The sequence below is a fragment of the Patagioenas fasciata genome, chromosome 1 (genome assembly GCF_037038585.1).
Source record: "Patagioenas fasciata isolate bPatFas1 chromosome 1, bPatFas1.hap1, whole genome shotgun sequence".
NCBI lineage: Eukaryota > Metazoa > Chordata > Aves > Columbiformes > Columbidae > Patagioenas > Patagioenas fasciata.
In genome coordinates, this window is record NC_092520.1 from 156,770,998 (window position 1) to 156,790,728 (window position 19,731).

Here is a 19,731-nt window from a genome sequence, read left to right on the forward strand (position 1 = left end):
GGCGTGTCTAGGAACCTCCGACAACACTGGCACAAATACTGAAGCAGAAGAGGCTTCTGCATCTGCAGATGCCAGAGCAGACCCCAGTGTTTCTGTCCCATCTGTTTTTGCTAAGAAAATGTGCTTCACAGTCATCAAGATTGGTGAGGCAGACACCCACTTCAACCAGTAGCTTGCAGTCACCTTCTCCTTAGGAGCAGGCAGTGCAAGGATGAAGTTTTAGCCAATAGGCTTGTTATCCTGTGACTTAAATACCACACTGGCAATGTGTGTTGCATAAACGCCTTGGAGGCAGTGCAGTGAAACAGGTGCTATCTGAGGGCTTCTGCGCTTAGCTGCTGAAGCAGAAGCCCCAGACATGTTTGTCCCCACTGGAAATCATCAAGAGCCCTGCAGCTGTCATCTCCTCCAGAGAAAGGGGTTAGTTGTTCTGTGAAATTGTAGGCAGTTCACCTTTCAATAGACCACATTGAATTTATGATTCATCTTTGAACTTTAGCTCTGTGGGCAATGTTAAACATTTAGGCTTTTTCTTTAACAGACTGGTAGTTTTTAGAAAGAGATGTGGAGTTCAGCACATTAAAACAGTCTGTAAAAAGTAACATCCAAATGAATTGTTACATACTCAGTTACATCCCAATTAACAGAACAGTGTTGATTTCACTTTTGAAGATGCCACTGGAGACATATGATATTTGCCTGAAAGTGATCTGTCCAGGTTAAGGTTTTGTAGACAGCGCTTCAGCCCATGTGTACTTCTTAAGCCTGATGTAAGTCAAATATATCCACAAAAGAGTGTGGCAGGGAGAACAAGTGAGCTGTCCATGAACAGCTGAACTAATGGATCTTGTTTCCTACCAACTGCTACGTTCCCTAAATCTACAGCTTTACCTAAATTTTATATATTACCTCTCTGTTTCCCTGCAGCACATTCAATTATTTCTAGCTCCCAGTCACTACAGCAAGGTTCTTTCAGTTTTTTCAGATATCTACTGCACCTTCCTTCTACTTTATTTTTAGATTTCCTCATGTCTGTCTATTTGCTTGTCTCTCCCCTCCATGTCAACAGCTGGACAAGAAGCAGCACATGGGGTGGCTGGTTCAGAGCAACAGAAGTGTTAACTAGTTGCCCCACACTCATGGTTGTCCAGTCAGTGCCAAATGGCTCAGCTAAATCCTGAGCTTTCTTCCCTGTCTTGTCCTCAGCATGAACATCAATGTGTTCTCCCCATTCTTCAGCCACTGTTTTCTATTAAACTTCTAGGACATGGATTGGACCTCAGGCACTTGGTAATAATGGATTAGTGAAACAAAAATTGCTTTGTGGTGTGAAGAGATTAACAGAGACACTGATATGTCATTGACTGTTTTCTGAGGAAACCGGGCTAATAGCAACAAAAGTAACAAGAAGAGGAAATAATTACTGTATAAATAAACACCTTTAAAAAAACAACCTATACTCATAAGCCACATATAAAATAAGGAAGACTCTAATACGGTTATTAATGTGATATATTCTTATTTGACAATGTGAGCTGTAGCTTCAATATGTTAGCCAAGATTTTAGTGCTTTACTCACCAAATTAATATATGTGAAAATTACAGGCAGTTTTGTCTGTACTAGCATTTGCCAATCTCCTAATAGCTATGCTACCTAGTCTGTCATTGCAGAACTTTTTTGTTTTCTGTGCAAAAGACAGGACCAAGCACTCTTTTACCCACAATCAAACAGTGACTAGGGAGGGCCCTGTATTTGCTGGCTACAGCTCAGTGTCCGCAACTGGAGACTCCAGTAACACTGCTCTTACTGTAGGCAGCAAAGCATATTCCCTTCAATGAGATCATGATTTCACCCAAAAGAGAAGCAGAATAAGTCAAAAAGTTCCATGCAACCAGTGGGAAGGCAGGGAAGTACAGTGAGGAAGGGCAGGTATGTAACTGAGTTACTAACAATAAAATGTTGTGTATGAGAAAAAGCTGAGAATGTTCACATTCTCACAGTGAACATGTTTAGACTGTGAATTAGTCTTCAGAAGGAGTGAGAGCCCTGCTGCTGGGGTCATTTAAAAAAGACAGTGACCTTGTGACCCTCAGCCCTGTGCTGCAAAAACCCTGGGCTCTGCTCTGGGACCTTGTGGACTTGGGAAGCAGTTTAAGGTGTTTCCACATGGAAGTTCTGCCACTGCCTGCAGCAGAGAGGGCTGAGCAGGTGTTGGTGTTTTGTTGTTGGTTTTGGTTGTTTTTGTTTTGTCTGTTTTCTGAGCAACACGTTAACATAAAATGTCAGCGATAATTAATACACTGAGCTAAGAATTATAGTCAATGAAGGCACTGACTCATTCTCACTGGGTTTAGTTGCAAAATCTAAATCATCCTTCATCAGGGACTTCACTGAATCGAAAAGCAGGAATGTTCTGAGCATTTCCAACCCTCTCAGTAGCCATTGCGTGTGGGTGGGTTCTCTCCTAGCTGTAGCATGTCAACCAGTTCTTGAGCTGTGTTGGTGTGTTCCTGAGCTTCTCTTTCATTTTTTTATTTCCAACACTGATTTTCGTCCTTGTTTCTCTTGTGACCCTGTATGAACCTTTTTTTCTTAATCAAGCCTCTTGAAGATGTGATCCTCCTCCTCTGTGCTGATTTCCCTTATCCTCCACATCCTCAGTTCACTGCTTTAAATTTACTGCGCAGTGCTAAGTCACCTCGCAGACCCTGCCATTTCTCTCACGAACACTTAAGTTTCCCGTGGTGCAACCTCTTTTGCATCCTCATGTAGCGCTCTTCCCACAACTCCCATATGCCCCCTGGAGGTTAAATATTTTCCTCTTTTGTTTTCCTTTTTTCTTTTGGTGCTTTCCTGCCATGTCTTTTGACAAGCAATAATAAATTAATATTTGAAAAGGAAAACGAAAGAGGCTGACACTTTGCAGGGCGGTTCACCCCCAGCCTGAAGTCCCTTCACATCACTCTGGCAGCATAAAGAGGTTTAGCATGGATGCAAGCTCATACATGTTTTAGAGCCTCTTTGTTGCTCCCTCACTGGCTTTGCTGAAAGTGAAAATTAGATTCCAATAAATTTATTTCACTAAATAAAGAAGGGTAGAGTCCACAACAGATTTGTAATACTGGTGGAAAAAAAAGATCTTTTACATTTTTAACCAGTATTTCCAGATCATTTCCAAAAAATGGACCGAGGCACAGTTATAACAGCAGAAAAGTGTGTTGATTTTTTTTCCAGAGTTTGCTTTGCTCCAGAGAAGTACATGCTGTACCAGCCAGCATCCCCTTTTATCACTATGCACTGTTTCTACGCCCAGAAGTTTTGCCAGCAGGACTGTTCCTCCAAGCATGATTAGCATAAATAGGTTTTACAGTTTCATGCTATCATACTGTATATATTTAATGTTTTAAAAGGACAGACAAGTAGCCTTTTGGAAACCTCTTTGGTAATGACATTGTGATGTGATTGCATTCTGATTTGTCTTTGTATTGAAATGCACACATCTGGAAATTGCATGCTGTGTGTAAGGAGATAGTTCTGAAGATATATTTTTTTCCTTTACTCTCAATTTGCTCCTATGTAGCCTCAATACTAACTGGCATAGCAAAGCCAAATTCACTCTTAGTGGTCTCCTCTCATAGACTAAAACTGCACTTGCTTTGTTGTTAACAATTTCAACATATGGGATGGCTTTTTTCTTAGATTTTTTTTTTTTTCCTAGTCAATATATAAAAGAAAATAAGAACTGGGGAAAAATCAATCTAAAGCTGAGGATGTGATTTCTGTTACTGCATTGAAGGACCCTGTCAGTCTGTCAGCACTATCTGAACAGTCCCTGGTTCTCCTTCATCCCTTTTTAACAGCTAAGGCTCCTGACTGAAGGATCGTTAACACCAGTATGACTTTTCTTCCCAGTTCAGCATCTTCTGGGACAGGCTCCTCTGAGGAGGCCACAATAACACAAGTTAACATTGCAGAAGCAAGCCGTCACACTGGTGTGGAGAATGGGGATCCTACAATGTAGCTAGAAAGATCTTTGTCCCCTTGGCTCTGCTTCACTGTTCCCTTGTATTATTGCAGGTTGCTGACTCTTGCCTTTTTCTCCTTGAGCTTGGGGAGTAAGAAAATCAGCAAGGACACCTCAGTTCCTTCAGAGTGACTTTTCCTTTCCCAAAGCTTTGCCCTCTAGCAAAGGGATTTTTACTGGTTTTGCCACATCAAGCATCTGGCTTCTAATTGGGTCTTCGGCATGAAGTAGAGCGGCCTCTGGGCTGCTTTACCTCATGCCTTGTCAACACGTCCCAGAGGCTGTTCTTACAGCACAGGGGCTGCCAGAGTGCAGGGATCCTGGCGCTCAGCCTTTTCCCACAGATATGCTGGGTGATGGCAGTAAGTGTGCTGGCACCAGTACAGAGCGGGGGGAGTTGTGCAGGGTTTTAGATCTGCTTGGCTTCAGCAAGTCAGCACCAAAAGTGGCTGCAGCTCAGCTAAGCATCTGAGGCAGAGCATTTGGTGTTTGCAGCTTTGTTAGGATGCAGTAATCTGTTTGATCATGCCTTAGGCTGAATTCCATCTGGCCAGAAGAGCTGCTGAAGGAGAATATTGTTGTGCATAGATGAATTTGAGGAGAGGTCTCAGCAGCTTCACTAAAAGGTCCAGTTCAGTTGATTTTCCTCATGGAGTCTAATCTCCATAGCAGGCAGAACTGGGCACAGACATTTAGGGAAAGTGCCAGCAGGCTTTTCTGACTTGCTTTGCAGGATCAGTAGAGATGTGTCAGTGCTAGAAACAAGATCCTATCCTATAGCTGTTCTACAAAATTATGAAAGAGAATGGGAAGAAATGAGAAGGTTATTGAATCTAAACAGACAACAGATCTGGGGTAAAGAATACAGGACACGTACACTGCAGTCTTTTCTCCTGGGCCATGCAAGGAAGTGAGCAAGAAGTAGAGAAGGTATTGACACAGTCACACCTTTTCTCCATTGTCTGGTTGGGGTTTTTTTGTTTGCCTTTTTTTTTGTTTTGTTTTGTTGTTGTGTTGCTTTTGTTTGTTTTGTTTGTTTTTGTTGTTGTTGTTGGGGTGTTTTTTGATAGTTTGGTGGATTTGAGGGACAGGAACAATATTTTGTAGCGGGCCGATTTGATTATGCTATTTCTTATCAGTCAATGTTTCTTGGGGTGAAGCTTTTTTGACCTTTTCCTTGAGGTAATGTGCTATTAAGCCAGTTTCAAGCCATCTCTGAGCCAAGCGGTACCTGTTAACACAGGTGTTAATAATAAGACTGTCTCAAGGCAGGAGTTTCAAAAGCACTGATTCAGATGGGGAAACCCCAGAACGACCCAGCTGGAGCAGTATCAGGCCAAAGGTGAATGAACGTAAAAATCCTACACTTATCATGTAAGACTGAGTATATCAGTGTTGTTTGTGTTTCATGGCAGTGAGAATAAGGAAAGCATGGCTGGGTGGGAGTATAGCTATATTTGGCATAAATGATTTCTTTCCTGCTGCCATAACAAAGAAATTTAAGACTGAAACACTACAGAAGAATTTGATAAATAAACATAGATCTTCTGTACCTGACATGGTAGAAGAAAAACCTGCCCTCTAGTTATGAGACTTGAAACCTGAGTTGAGATAAATAGAGCCAGGCCCTGTTATGAAGAATTGTTATCAGAGGAGTTTATTCCACTGTATGTAGAATCTCTCTAGAACATCCCAGTGCTCCAGGGCCCAGAGCCTGAAATCCATTTCTCATTCTGGCAGAGTGCAATTTCTGGATTCCAACCTAATCTGATTTTATTTAATTACTCTGGGAAGTTCTAGAAGCATGACTGGAATTATTTCAAATAAAAAGGAAAAAGAGTAATGAAGAATAACATCCCTCTAGATCAGATGCACTAACAAAATGAACATGCCTTTTGAAATGTAGCAATTTAAATCATTCCAGGAAAAAGACTTCTAACATCCTCTTCCTATTGTCTCAAGCAAAATTTAATGTTCTGACACAGGGTGGGAAGAAAATATGACTGCAGAAGTTTCCAGATCTCTCTGATTTCTTACATCCTTATTTGTTTGCATGAAGACAGACACATAAGATGCTTTGTAAGTTTTTTTTTCACCCAATTTGTTTTGGTATCTCACTTCATAGAATAATTTAGATGGAATGATCGTGAAACATAAAATTCACAGTTTGATAGTGAATGCCATGAGGAGCGATGCGTCACAGTGCAGGGATGAAGACAGACTAGAGCATTCCTTATTTTAAAGCTGGGGTTGGGTCTGCTTGTGTTGGAATGTCACAGTACTGGAGATGTGAGGAGAGATGCAGTGACAGAAATCACAGCTGGAAATAATCAAGATGAAGGAATGCACCTTTGCAGCTACTGTCAAGTAACAGAGCAGCTCCTGCCATTCGCCATGCCCAAGATTAATACATCATGCAGACCGTTACAGACAAAGTGCATTTTTCTAGTTGTTGCTCATAAAGTTTTCTGTGTTTTGCATGGATGTTCAAGTAACTTGTTTCATTTTTGTTGAATTATTTTTAGAATGACCCAAAATACAAGTAATTAGATATTTAAGTTCATTCAGACATCACTGCTAGGTTTAAAAAGCGAACACAGGCTAAAAATTATGCTAGCTCCAAGATCTGTGTGATATATGTTGAACGTCGTACTACCAGCATTGTAATCTCAGTGTGAGAAAATGATAAAAGAAGACTTTTCTTTCCTGTGTTTACTTTATCTGCCCCATACATTTGGAGGGGAAAAGTTACTACCTGTCAGAAAGAAAAAGATCCCCTTATATTCCACCTGCACAGGCCTTCCTAAAACCATGTATCAGGATTTTCTGCAAAAGGGTTAAACAAATGTTGATTTGGATACACTAGTCCACTGAAAAGGTGTAAACTAAAGGTATGTTGTTTTATAATGTAATGACTTTTATCTGGCTCTTATGTACATGGTAGGCAATCAGGTTGTCAGGTTGAAAAAAGACAAGGCAGTTCATAATTTTTTTAAATCAAGAAAGGCATACAATATCTCCTATGGGTAGAAGGCAAGATGAGATCTTGAGCAGGGTGCAGAGGAAAGAGAGAGCAAGCATACAACTACTAAAGTTTGGTAACTGAGAAAGAAGTTGAAGGAACATTGATTTCTGAGGTTAATGTAGGAGGGACAGAAGTTATTTGCATATGAAGCTCCTGATGTACACCTGTCTCAAAACCAAAAAGCCAAGTGACATAAAATAATGCCTAACGGTCAATACTGCCACATAATTTAGGTGGAATTTTACTTGCAAAATGTAAAACTTGTACCCTTTTAATCAGATCTCACAGGGCAGCTGGACTTGTGGTCACTTTGGAGAACTATGAGATGAAATTTCAGTTCCATTGAAGGACAATGGTAAAAGGCCAGTTCACTCCAAAATTCCCTTGAATACCACCCATGAGATCTTTTTAGCACTGCTTCTGTTGAGAAGCCAGCGCTGCTGTGAGAAAGGGGACTGGGCTCCATTCAGAAAACAGTTCAAACTGCATGGTCTGGTCTTGATTCGTCTGCTTGCACAACCTCACTGCAGTGATGAAAGGAAAGTGATCCAATTTGTTTTTCGGATCTGAACCTGAATTTTCATGTTCGACAATTAAGAACTCCCTTCCCTCCCCACCCAGCTGTAAATCTGACTAATTTTCTCTGTTGTTCTTTAAAAGTTAAACACGAAACACAGTGATGATATATTTTATAAGGTGACTTTTCAAGATGAAAGTATGATTTAAAAATCAGCCTTCTGGACCTCCTGCTTTTTCCACTGATTTCAGCACACGGTGTACTCCACTTTGTCCTGCCTGATCTGGCTGCTTCTCTCCTTTCAGGAAAATCTCACTGCCTTTGGACAGTATCATTGCACAGGGATTCACATAAAGTAGCTGAATATAAATATTTATATGAACAACTAGTTCATTTAGCACTCGACTTGTTTTATTCCAAACACAAATACACATGCTCATGTGTATGAGCACCCAAGCATGAGTATGCCGTGTTAAACATATTTTACACATGCAGCATTAGATCAAAGACGTCTGACATTTTTTTGAAGGTTTGCTAGACTATGCTTTTTTTTTTCTCTTTTGTAAGTTATTGGTAAAGAATATTTTCAGTGATGCATACTTTTCAGCTGTATTCTGAAAGGTGTATCTCACTGTTTAAAACGCACTGGATTTTAAAAAGAAACAAAGAAAAGAGAGAGGGATCATCTGATCAACTGCTCCATTATTCTTCTCTTTTTGTGATCACCTCTGCCCTGGTATGTAGAAATTGGCTGATTTATTTAAATCCCAGGAACTCCCATGGCATATGGTTCATAAAGTAGCATTTACAGTGTGCATTGTAACACTTCATCACCACTAGAAAGACTTGAAAGTAATATGGGTTCATGTTGTTCCAAAAGATAATATATAGTAAAAGTATCTCTAATGTTAAGATTTACTTTTCAGTCTACTGCTATAAAGTCAACTTTTGGAGAGGAATGGTATTTTCTAAATGACAACTGCCACCAGAAAAGAAAAAAAAAAAAAAAAGAAATCCCTTAGCCCCCAAAAAATCATCCTCAGAAAGTAGTTTTTCAACACTGCCTTTTTTCCCACAGCCTTGTGGAGCCCCCAACCCTGTCTGCAGAAAATGAAAGAGAGAGGGGTGGGATTAATGTGTAATTAAAGGGAATTTGGAAGGCTGAGATGTTGCGGAATGTTAGATCAGTAGCTGGAACAGCATGTGGTGTTCTTTAGGCAGGCTTCATTGAATCCATACAAAAAAAGAAAGAAGGGCTGCTTGCCTGTCTGCTCATTTATCAAACAGCTAGGCTGAACTTTCACAGCTCCACAAAAGTGTTTTACTGTTTGCTGAAGTTTTGCTCCAGAATTTAAAGCTGAACAACCTAGCGACTCTGAGTCTATGCTGCATTTTTGACACCAGCCGTGTTGTGCAAAGCTCTTGGAAACCAATGCAGGTCAATTTTTACGTGATACAAAGGGAAGATGATAGTACATTTGCTAAAAAAAAAAAAAAAAAACACTGAAGAAATAGTCAAATGTGTGACACTGTAATGTCTTCATTTATATAACACCTTTTGATCTAAATACATGTTCCAGAGCTTTCAGTCATCAATCAGGATTAAATATTTATCATGGTGGCAAAACGGCTAATGGAGAAAAAAAAAAATCTATATTATTTAATCAATTTTAATTGACGTTTTCTTCTAGTTAAGCAGTTATAGTCTATCTTGTATGCCTGTGTTCCTTTAGCATTAGTTGCTGTCCCTCCCAAAGAGGAAGCATTTAGTAATTTAGATAATGAAAACAAAATAGACTATAAATTTTAAAAGGAAGCAATTCCTATTGCAAGTGAATCTTCAAGGCTTACTGTAGTCTTTCTTGCATGACTGTTCTGCCAGAAGAATTTTCCTCCTCCTACAGACCACACCACGAATCAGGTGCAATCCCGTGTGGTGCTGAACTCCTTTCCAGCAACTGCACCAGAGCATCTTCATCAGGACTTGCCTGCTTGACAGAGGCTCTGATTAATGAAGGCACAATCTACATTCATTAATCCATTTCCTTAAATTCATCTGGCACTAAAGAAGTTTTGTTTTACAGTAACAATGTTTACTTAATCTCTGCTGACAGACTGGAGTCCAGATTTTTGATAATACCCTGCTGTTTCTGAGATGCACTTGTTTTTTCCATAGAGGATCAATTAATTATGAGGTATCTGTCTTTACAACAGGTAGAAGTTGTGCCCCTGTCAAATACCAAAATCTTTTCAGGGAATAATCTTTTAGAAAAAGGAGTGTTTAATGGAAGGACAGTGCAAGTCTTAAAAGAGCTGTGGCCTCCAAAACTCTCAAAAGGAAAGTTTGTTGATCCCGCAAACTGACATAAATAAATATCAGGCCAGTTCTAAGTATAATCTTCATTAGTTTAGAGACAGAATTGATTTTAGATTTTTAAGGAAATATATTCTACTGTAGTAACTTCTGAAAATCTTTTTTAAAAATAGTGGTAGTTAATGCAATTATACTGAATTTTGAAGTGTCTTTCCCCACTTTCACTAATGGAAAAAATTAAAAGCTTCATTTCTGATTTCTCCTGCCATGTATTTTGCTGACATTGTAGTTTTTCTGTCTTAACAGACTATATTAAGTATTAGTAAATGTGCTTTTTGATTTTTACAAATATCTGTTCTATGTATTTGCAGATAATAAGGCAACAGTTTCCACAGCTAACAACAAGAAGACTTGGAACCAGAGGTCAATCAAAGTAAGCAGTGCATGGTCTTATTATCATCTCACATAGGGCCTCATCTGGCTCTCGTTTTACTGAATAGAACAGTACGCCATCAGGGAATAACTTGTCCAGTTGGGGACTTAAACCACAACTTTGCTGGAGGTTCCATTCTTTTAATGGTCTTATTGGTTCAGCAGTGATAGTCCTGCAAAGGTAGTCTAATGGAGGCCTTTTACTGATTTAATCAGCAATATTTTCTGTATTGTTCCTTTGATGTTTTTTATCTCAACTCATTTTACATGATGTAAAGCACGTTACCACCCAGTAGTAACGGAGCTACTGTGGGAAGCTGGAAAATGACAGTTGGTTAACATCATGTTTCAGTTTAGAGAACAAGTGGCAGAAAGCTATCTGGAATTTAGGTAGGAACATACATTGGTCTAAACTGAAGTTGTCCACAAATCTGGATTTGATCACCATTTTTCTTGTGTAATGAAATCCAACATATCTTTAAGTGATCAAGGAATTAATTTATTGCCTTACCCAAAAGATGATACTTCCTGGAAACAGTTCATCCTAATTCTACAATGATAAATTGATTCAGAAAAACAGTGCACTTCCTGGAGTATTTGACTTTTCCCTGTTGTTGACAAGATGTATTTCTACTATTTTATAAAGAGGATATGGTGATGTTTTAATACATTTTTTCTGATTGTGGACTTCATGAAATTTTTCCAGTGGAGTTTTGAATCTTTTTATGGCAAGCACAAGCCCCCCAAAACGTGTGTGTGTGTGTATATATATATACACACACACACACACATATACACACATCTGCTTTTCTTGATTAACTTTCACAGAATCCTACAGGGTAGTCTAAGGGTAGTCTCTGTAGATCACAAGTGGAAAACTATAGAGGGGGGAAGGAAAACCTGTGTTTGCAAAATTTTGCTGGTAAAACTTATTTTAGAAAATTAAACCTATAAACACCATATTGATAAATGTTGAGAGACAAATATGCTATGAGAATTGAACTTGCATACTGAAGCTAAAACGACCTACTCTTTAAAAGAAAAAAAGAAGGCACTAAAGAAATGCCACTAAAATTAACTTCACTGTGCTCTTCTAACAAATAGTCCTTGCCAAGCAGTATCTCTTTGATGGGACAAAATGTCACTTGATATTCTCCTAATTTTTATAACTAAGCTTTCTTTTAGTAGAGCAGTCATATATAAGCAACTAATTGAAGACCTGAAATATCTTCTCAAATGCAAATTCAGAGCTGCTATAACATAACAGAGATACTGGGAATCTCCCAGGTGCAATTTCTGGGCTAGTCCAACAGCATATTAGGAAAGCATGATAGGTCCAGACTTGGAGAATCAGGATTTAGCTCTGAATATGAGTTCTTTGGAAGTTCATAAAGACAGAGTGAAAGCATGCACAAGTTGCTTTATTGCTTTATGGAAGGATTCAGGTGAGAGTACCTGCTGTAAGCCATCACACCATTCTGACATTGGCTACAGCTTTGTTATTTGTCTTCCTGTTTAATGAAAGGAATAAGCACTGCTGTATTTTCGAAGTGGGGCACGTCCCATAGCTCCAGGAGTCTCTCAGAGGGGCAAGGTGCTCTTGATCTGCTGACTAGGGGTGTCTTGATGTACAAAAGCTATGTCTTTTTACTCTCAGTATGGCTAAAAACCAATGAGAATATTTCTTGCATATTTTCCCCCTAACCTGCACGCCTATCAGAGGGTCTTTCAGGTCACACACCTCTCTCATGTCACCCTTGCAGTGGTTCTGCTCCCTGTCTAGCAAACACGAAGGGATTTCTGAAAATCACGCTGTCTGTGCCAGGCAAAACCCTTGGGCTCTGAGAATCCCTGGTCACCCTTGTGAGGGACATCATGGTTACTCAAATTTCACAGCCTCAGTAGGCACACAACTGAGTTCTTCTGCTCCAGAAGAGGATGCCTACCTCTTCGGCAGTGGTTAACACCCCAGGGATTATAGCATACAGAGGAATCCTCCTCATTTGATCCAGTGAAGAGGAAAGGTATAAACACACACTACATACACACTGTGCTTCTTTTCGATAAATACACTCCTTGCTAGACCCAGTACAGCTGCAACAGAGCTCTGTGTGTGTTTGTGGTTTTGTTTGTTTGTTTTTGTTTTGTTTTTCCAAAACATCTGACCACATTCCAATTAAGTGTTACATAAAGAAATTACTTTAGGTATTAACACTTCAGTCCTTTTATCACCAGCTGTGCTGACCAATCACTACCAGTATGATTTTCGTTCTACTTCCCTGCTACTGCCAAAGGAAATTCAGCCATGGAAGTGGTTAAGATTATCTGACTTCACACTGTTCTGCCTTCAATCTTTTTATAGCACGGCTGCCTTGTAACATGACAAAGTTCAGAGCTACAATGGTGCTATACTCTTGGTCATCAGTTGTGAGGTTTTCATTCTTGCAGCTGGGTTTATTGCTGTAAGCGTGCAGCTGTTCTTTATTGCACTGAGCTTAAAACCAGTTCCACCACCAGGTGAGCCATGAGCCGGCAGCTAAACACAGAAGATGATTCCTTGCTGTGCTGTACCTTGAAACTCTCCAATTATGTACACAAGAGGTTAGTTAAACTGATGGAAACTACACGGTATGAAGGGAATTTGACTTATTTTTTTTAAAGGAGCGCTGCAGAGATCTACGAGAGGAAAAGGCATTCCACTGTTTACCACAAAATAATTATGCAGTCTGTGCATTATTCTTTTGCAGATCAAACTTTCCAGCTCTGTTTATTGAGTTGTGATTTTTTTTCTAATAGAAATACAGAAAACTGCTTGGAGAAGAATCTTCATAAGGTGCACAAGTGAATTTTTGCCATTTGGGATGGGTTTTCTGAAAAAAACTTGGAGTTAATTTGGCTATTGCTGTCTATATGAGTTTGAAGCTACCTGGAAAACTCTTTTATGTAGTTTACCGGCAAGTGAAATATACGAAAAATTAAATTATGCTCAGTGAAATTCTGCTACATTTTCTAGGCTTTAGTTCATTTTTATCTGGAGTTTATTTAAGAGGGAGCTTGGTAGGAGAGACTGACCCCTGTTTAAGTTATGCAAACCTCAGTCCATCTAGAATACTTGCAGTCCTGCCTGATGTGACATGTTCCCTCCTCCCCAAACTTTCCTCAGTGATTTGTGGTGCCAGCTCCCTGCAGCATTTCCTTTTGGTTTCCTCAGCCCCAGACATACTGCACAGAACGTATCTGAGCTTTACAGCTTTTAAGTGCGGTGCATGCATGACAGCTGCTAGAGACCCAACCAGGGCCTTGGACTGCAAGCTGACTTTGTTACCATTCAAGCTGAAGAGACGAACTTCTACAGCTGGTGTTACAACCGCAGTGTTAGCACACACCTGCCATTAGTTGCCAGTTACAGTTTAGGATTGATCTGAAGCCTGGTTTCTAGTGTGGAATATATGTTTTGGCCTAAGTGCTGATGGGCAGATTTGAAGCAGATACTGTGACTTCCTAAAGTATTGAAGCTAGGAAATCCATGTCAGCTTAATGTTTTAATGAATCTAAGTTGAACTATTCAATATTGAGTTCAGGATAGTTTTTATTTTTAATGGCCAACATGTAATGTCCTCAGTGCGCCTGGCAAGGGAGCCACATACTACAAGTTTGCTAAAACTCCCCAGGCCTCCTCTCACCCCATCTGTGCTGGTAGACAAGATTAGGGCTTCCAGCTCTTTGCCACCACTTTCTGCTGGATATTAGGACATGCATTGATCTGTGGGTGAATGACTGAGAGTGAAAAAAAGGAAAAAAAAAAATCACTGGAGTTAGTGTAAACTACCATCACTTAGATGCTACTCTCACTAATTTAATAAATGACCTTCGTAAAACCAGCTGATTTTGCCTTAAGCAATCTTGAGTCCTTTCAGGTGAACAGATCTGCTGTCAGCACTGTGAAATCAGTAACTGTCTGGGGAGTAACACAAACATCCAGAGATGGCAACTTCTCCTGCCATCATAGTGGGATTCAGTGTCTCATCATGCTCTGACAGGCTTTTGAAAGGCTGTAAGTAGAGGACTGGAAAATACTTGAAAATTCCCTCTAGGAAAGTAAAGTGATATCAAAAATATATAAGCCACACAATTTGTGTTGCCTTTTTAAAAAATTTGTGTGATGGGTTCGTGGTGTCTGCAGCTGAGAAACAAAAATAAAAGCTGGCAAATTACCGAAGAAATAAGATTACCTTTGCTACTTGGATGCAAGAATTAGACGGGATAATCAGTGCCTCCATTAACACATATAATAAAGCTAAATTGTAGCACGAACTTGTGCCACTAGGCCACCAATCCACTTTTATAGCACAGCCGCACTGTGTAACTCCCACTGTGTTCTGCATAGAGTTACAGGGTTGTGTAGTGTCCTTTGCTGATTTAAGCCCAGTGCTGATGGTAAGTCATGAAGCAAATAATTCTGAACTGTACATTTCCTACCGTTCATTGCTTTCCAGCACAAGCCTTTTCCCCCCTCTCATTTCATTGAACTGTTTTCAATTTTTGAAGCATTTCTGAACAATGCATTTGCAATAAAAACTTGTGCTTTTCAAGGATCAAACCAGCCCCAAACAGTCTTAAAATCAGGGAGCTGAAATAACAACAGAAGGGCCAGTCCAGAGGGTCTGTACTTCGGCTTACTGCAAAACTAAAGGAGCAGCTGCACAGCAGAGCTCTGCCAACAAGTAGCTTTAGGATGCTTTTTTTAATTTTGTTTTTGTTTGTTTTTTAATAATAAGGAAAAAAATGGAAGTCCATTATTTTACTGCCCTGCAACAGAATAAGCTTTGTTAACTCTGAAGAGATCTACTTTTACCAGAAGGAATTAAAATTGGAAGCCCAATATATTACCCAATATTCTGCTACTGAATCAGTGCTTGTTAATAAGATATAAACTATTGCACTCTGTTTTCCTGTAGAAATTACTTGCATTATCAGTTTATCTTACCTCCCCCTCCTCTTTTTAAATTTTCAAACAATCTGCTTTATAAAATATACATCTCTGTGTATTAGGTACCATTATTATGGAATTGCAGTGAAAGAAAATTCCCAGTATTATGATGTGATGTATTCTAAAAAAGGAGCAGCCTGGGTCAACGAAACAGGAAAAAAAGAAGTAACCAAACAGACAGTGGCGTATTCACCACGATCCAAACTGGGAACATTGCTGCCAGAGTTTCCAAATGTCAAAGATCTAAATCTGCCAGCCAGTCTGCCAGAGGAGAAGGTAACACTTTGCAAATCTTTTCTCAGCTTCTTGTTTTGTGGGTTTTTATGTTTCGGTGATGTTTTGGTTGTGTTTTTTGGTTTTGTTTTTTTGGCTGTTTGGTTGGGGTTTTTTTTGGTCCCTGCTCTGAATGAAAGCTTTATCTAAAATACAAAACCTTTAAATGAGAGTGAGTTTAATAATGCTATTATTTTATTTATGAGGGTCTTAATTACTTTATGTAATAGGAAGAAGTATCTTCCCTTAGAATAGGCAGCTGACACTCACTGCTGTACAACATTTCTGAAGCCTATGCACAGTGTTTTTTTTAAAGTTACATTACATACAGCAGGTGAGGTTTGAGGGTAGATGTTTTTAAATATACTATAGCTCTTTAATCTATGAACACATTTGATGGCAAACTGGAAAACAGTTCTGACGCTTTCTTGAGCATTTCTTATCCTGCTAGATTAGAAATGGAGAGAATCCTATCCACACATATGACAAAAGTGCTCTGGCTGCTCTTAGCTGAGCTTGCTAGTTTTGTAATGCTATTCATATGTGTAGTATCAATGTAAAGTGGACAAAAGAATTGGGTTTTATAGTTCTTTATGTCCTAATTAGGGCCACATTCTTATCTTTTATCTCACTGAGGCTTTTTGCTCGTCTTACTTTTGAAGAATCTCCATTGACATAGAAAAATTCATGAATTCAAAGGAAGAATTTACTTCTAAGAAGAAAACTCATCTTTAAGCTAATCTAACAAATCTAACTAGATTCTGATTTTGTTATTTTTGCAATTGTGCATAGGTAAGAAGAAAAAACTTACTTTTTTGTGCTCAATATTCTGATAGTTTTAAAAGCACATTTCTTAAAGTAGAATGATCTTTTGTGTGCCTATCTCTCATTCTTTTTCAGGTTTCTACCTTTATTATGATGTACAGAACTCACTGTCAGAGAATACTCGACACTGTAATAAGAGCAAACTTTGATGAGGTATGGTTGGAAACTACAGTTGTAGTTTAATGATATATGGGATATTAATAGATCTGAGAGCTTATTTTGAATGTGATATTACAAACTTATGGGTTTGTGGTGGCCAATCCTTTTCACAAATAATGAACAATAGCTGTACTTGAGTACATAATATGTGAGCGATAGCGTTAAATCTCAGAACACTGTGCAAGTTAGAGGAATGAAAGCAGTGGAAATTTTTTGTCTTTCCATTCTCCAGCAAGATTAAGGCAGCAACATCCCCTTACAAGATATTGAACAATTCAGTTCTTACAACTCAAGAAGTGTGTCCGTCACCACTTTTCTAAGCTTTGAGCTGGAACTGATTTCTGTTTGAAGGAATTTCTCTGGGTGTTCAGCGTAAACACAGGACAGGTGCCACAGTCAAAATGGTGGGTTTTGTTGGTCTATTAGGAAAGGTGCAGGGCAGCTGGGGGGGTCAGCAGTCTCCCAGACATCCCAGAAAGCTGTAGCTGGAGTCCCCAGTTGCTCAACCATACTGCAGTGCAGCTCTGAACACATGCTCTGCTCAGCAGTGGATACAATCCATTGGAGATGGGTACAATCCATTAGAGACAGATAAGGTTTGTACCTCCTGCAATCTGAGGGGTTTCTGGCAATGCATACAGACAGCTTTATAATTAGAACTGAAAAATAAAACATTACTGGAATGCCAGCAGTTTTATTTTACATGTGGGAAAGGCCTCCAGTCCGAAAACAAATCTGACCATAGAGATGCTGAGGGCCTAATTCAAATATGACATCCAGGTCCTGGAAAAAATCAAAGGAAATTTTGTATTTTGGCACTGTCTTCTGAACAATGGCAAGAAACTCCCTGCTTTATTTCCTCACACAGTTTAATTCTCATACTCTTCTGCTTTAAAGCTGAGGCTCTTTTAAGTCATTATACCAAGTTCAGATGTTTCCATGTGAGAGAAATATGTGACACAAATCCATGGACTTTTGCTGGATGAGTCTCGGAATACTTCCTTAAGAGCGGGATGTTATATTTTGTTAGGGAATCTGTTTGTCAGGATCAATGGTGGTGAAGGGGCAGAGCAGCAACAATATATAAAAGGCAAATATTCTTTACTGCCCCAGGTGTCGTTACTTAGTACCAATCGTGTGCAAGAGGTTATAACTGATGAATGCTGGTGTTCTGACCTCTGTAGAACTGATCATAACGTTCACTTAATTACACTTTCATTTCCTAAATTAAAAATTTCAGAGGTATATTTTGCTGTGTCTGAAAGCACCTCCCTATTTTCTTTTTTTTGCCTTTCTCCATTCTTTCTTCTACTTCCTTCATAGTGAAGGAAAGAAGAAATCCAAAAGTGTAGTGGTTCTTTCCCAAATGAAGGTGGGGAATGGTATACTGATCCCTGTAAGCCACATGCTATCCTCCTATCCCTCCCTACACCAAGCCCTAGGCCGCATCCTTTTGTATACAGGGACAGAGAGCAAAGAGAGAGAAAAAGGCTTGACATGTGGAAGCCACAGAGTTACACTCACCAGCTGTTGATGGAAGGTAAAAAATGTGGTGGTACCCACGGGCATGTCTACTGTAGTAACATAAAGACACCCTGTCACCAACTCAGAGTGTTTCCTCGCCCTTTGATTGATTACACCATTGCGTCTGTGTTATAGTATAAACCTGTCTGGTTAAGGAATATGCGTTGCCTGTGTTGTGCACCATCAGTCCAGCTCCGGGGCTGAAACGAATACTATGTAAGAAGGGTCATTGAAGGAAAAATGGTACTTGTGGCCTTTGATTATCTTCACTTAAACATTCCTGGTTTTTCTTGTGATTGCAGGTTCAAAGTTTTCTTCTGCACTTTTGGCAAGGGATGCCTCCTCATATGCTGCCTGTATTGGGTTCTTCAACTGTAGTGAATATAGTGGGAGTTTGTGATTCAATTCTATACAAAGCAATTTCTGGAGTTTTGATGCCAACGGTACTACAAGCATTACCTGACAGGTCAGTGTAGCTGGCAGCACTGACCACTTTTAGCTCAGCTGTCTTTGTTATATGTCTTCAAGAATGGCACCAGTTCTTAAAAAGCTGCTTGTTGATTGAGTTTAAATCAGTGTCAATTCAAGGGAGTCAAAGAGCTGACATGTTCCTAAAGAAGTGTTCTGATTTTAACAAGGCTTGTATTAAAAAAAAAAAAGTTAATTTTTGTGTGATAAAGGATACCACTTTCTTCTTGATTTATTAAAATCAAGCTGGTAGTCATGTCCTGACTTTCAGGTAACATCTGAAATCTGCAGGCTGCAGAGTGCCACACTGTCTTCTGAAAATTTCATGCGCTTTTCTACTAGCCTGGGATAACAGTGTAACAGTGTTCTGAATTATAGCAACAAAAGGAGCTGGCCTGGCTGCTCTGTTTGTGAATAGTCATAGACATATTCAGATACTGAAACCTAAGCATTTGTCTCTGTTTACACTCTTGGACCCCAATTGTTATTCTGCTTGCCAGGAGTGTAAAACACAAAGATCATACTTGTGAAGTCTTGGACAAGCTGGTTTGATTGAAATGTTATCTTATTCACCTACTTTGTTTCAAAGCTAAATTGACTTTTCCATTCCATATGGTAGATCTCAGTTGTTCTTTTCCTACCTGGACCTCATCTGAGTCCAAGAAGTCTTGTTTAACAGGTGAAGCAGGACAGAGATCAGCAGTTCACAGCAAAAAGTGTAATCACTCAATGCTGCCACCCTGTTTCCCTGTTTGATTTTCCTAAGATGAGCATCATCTAAATATATGTGTACACCTTCATTATTACTTGATTGATGCTTTCCTGAGATTGAGTAATTCGTTAAGAATATTGCTCTAAGAGTTTATTATTAGTGCTGTATGTTTGGCCCTCAAGATTTTGAAGCTGTTCTAATTATGACAAATGTTTTCAAGATATTCTGCTCCCCTGTGCACACTGTATGACTGCTAAAGTACAGTCAAAGTATTTCCACAAGAAACCTGTTAGAAGCATGGGCTTTCCTTGATAAGACATGTACATTTTTACAGGCTTTGCCCTTCACCCCCCCCCAGTCTATTTTATTGGAAGGATTAAACAGAACAGCAGTCCTTTTCTCAAGCTGCTTAGTTCTTTCATAGCAAATAAGGAGAGACTTGAGTGTGAATATAGACTTTTGTAATG

At 39.4% G+C, this 19,731-nt stretch overlaps 2 protein-coding genes across 3 annotated transcripts in view; both read left to right on the forward strand.

The window, feature by feature from the left end:
* The window catches only part of RFX4 (regulatory factor X4), a 93,904-nt gene that overhangs the window by 35,937 nt on the left and 38,236 nt on the right, over positions 1–19,731 (forward strand). For both annotated transcript variants that reach the window (XM_065845507.2, XM_065845497.2), the window contains exons 5-8: positions 10,253–10,314; positions 15,366–15,579; positions 16,477–16,554; positions 18,387–18,550. In XM_065845507.2, the coding sequence (XP_065701579.1) occupies positions 10,253–10,314; positions 15,366–15,579; positions 16,477–16,554; positions 18,387–18,550 (518 nt within the window). The remainder of the gene's footprint in view (positions 1–10,252; positions 10,315–15,365; positions 15,580–16,476; positions 16,555–18,386; positions 18,551–19,731) is intronic.
* TMEM263 (transmembrane protein 263) overlaps positions 14,835–19,731 on the forward strand; it is a 132,271-nt gene continuing 127,374 nt past the window's right edge. The window contains exon 1 of the mRNA XM_071798844.1: positions 14,835–14,844. The gene's annotated coding sequence lies outside the window, so the exon portion shown is untranslated. The remainder of the gene's footprint in view (positions 14,845–19,731) is intronic.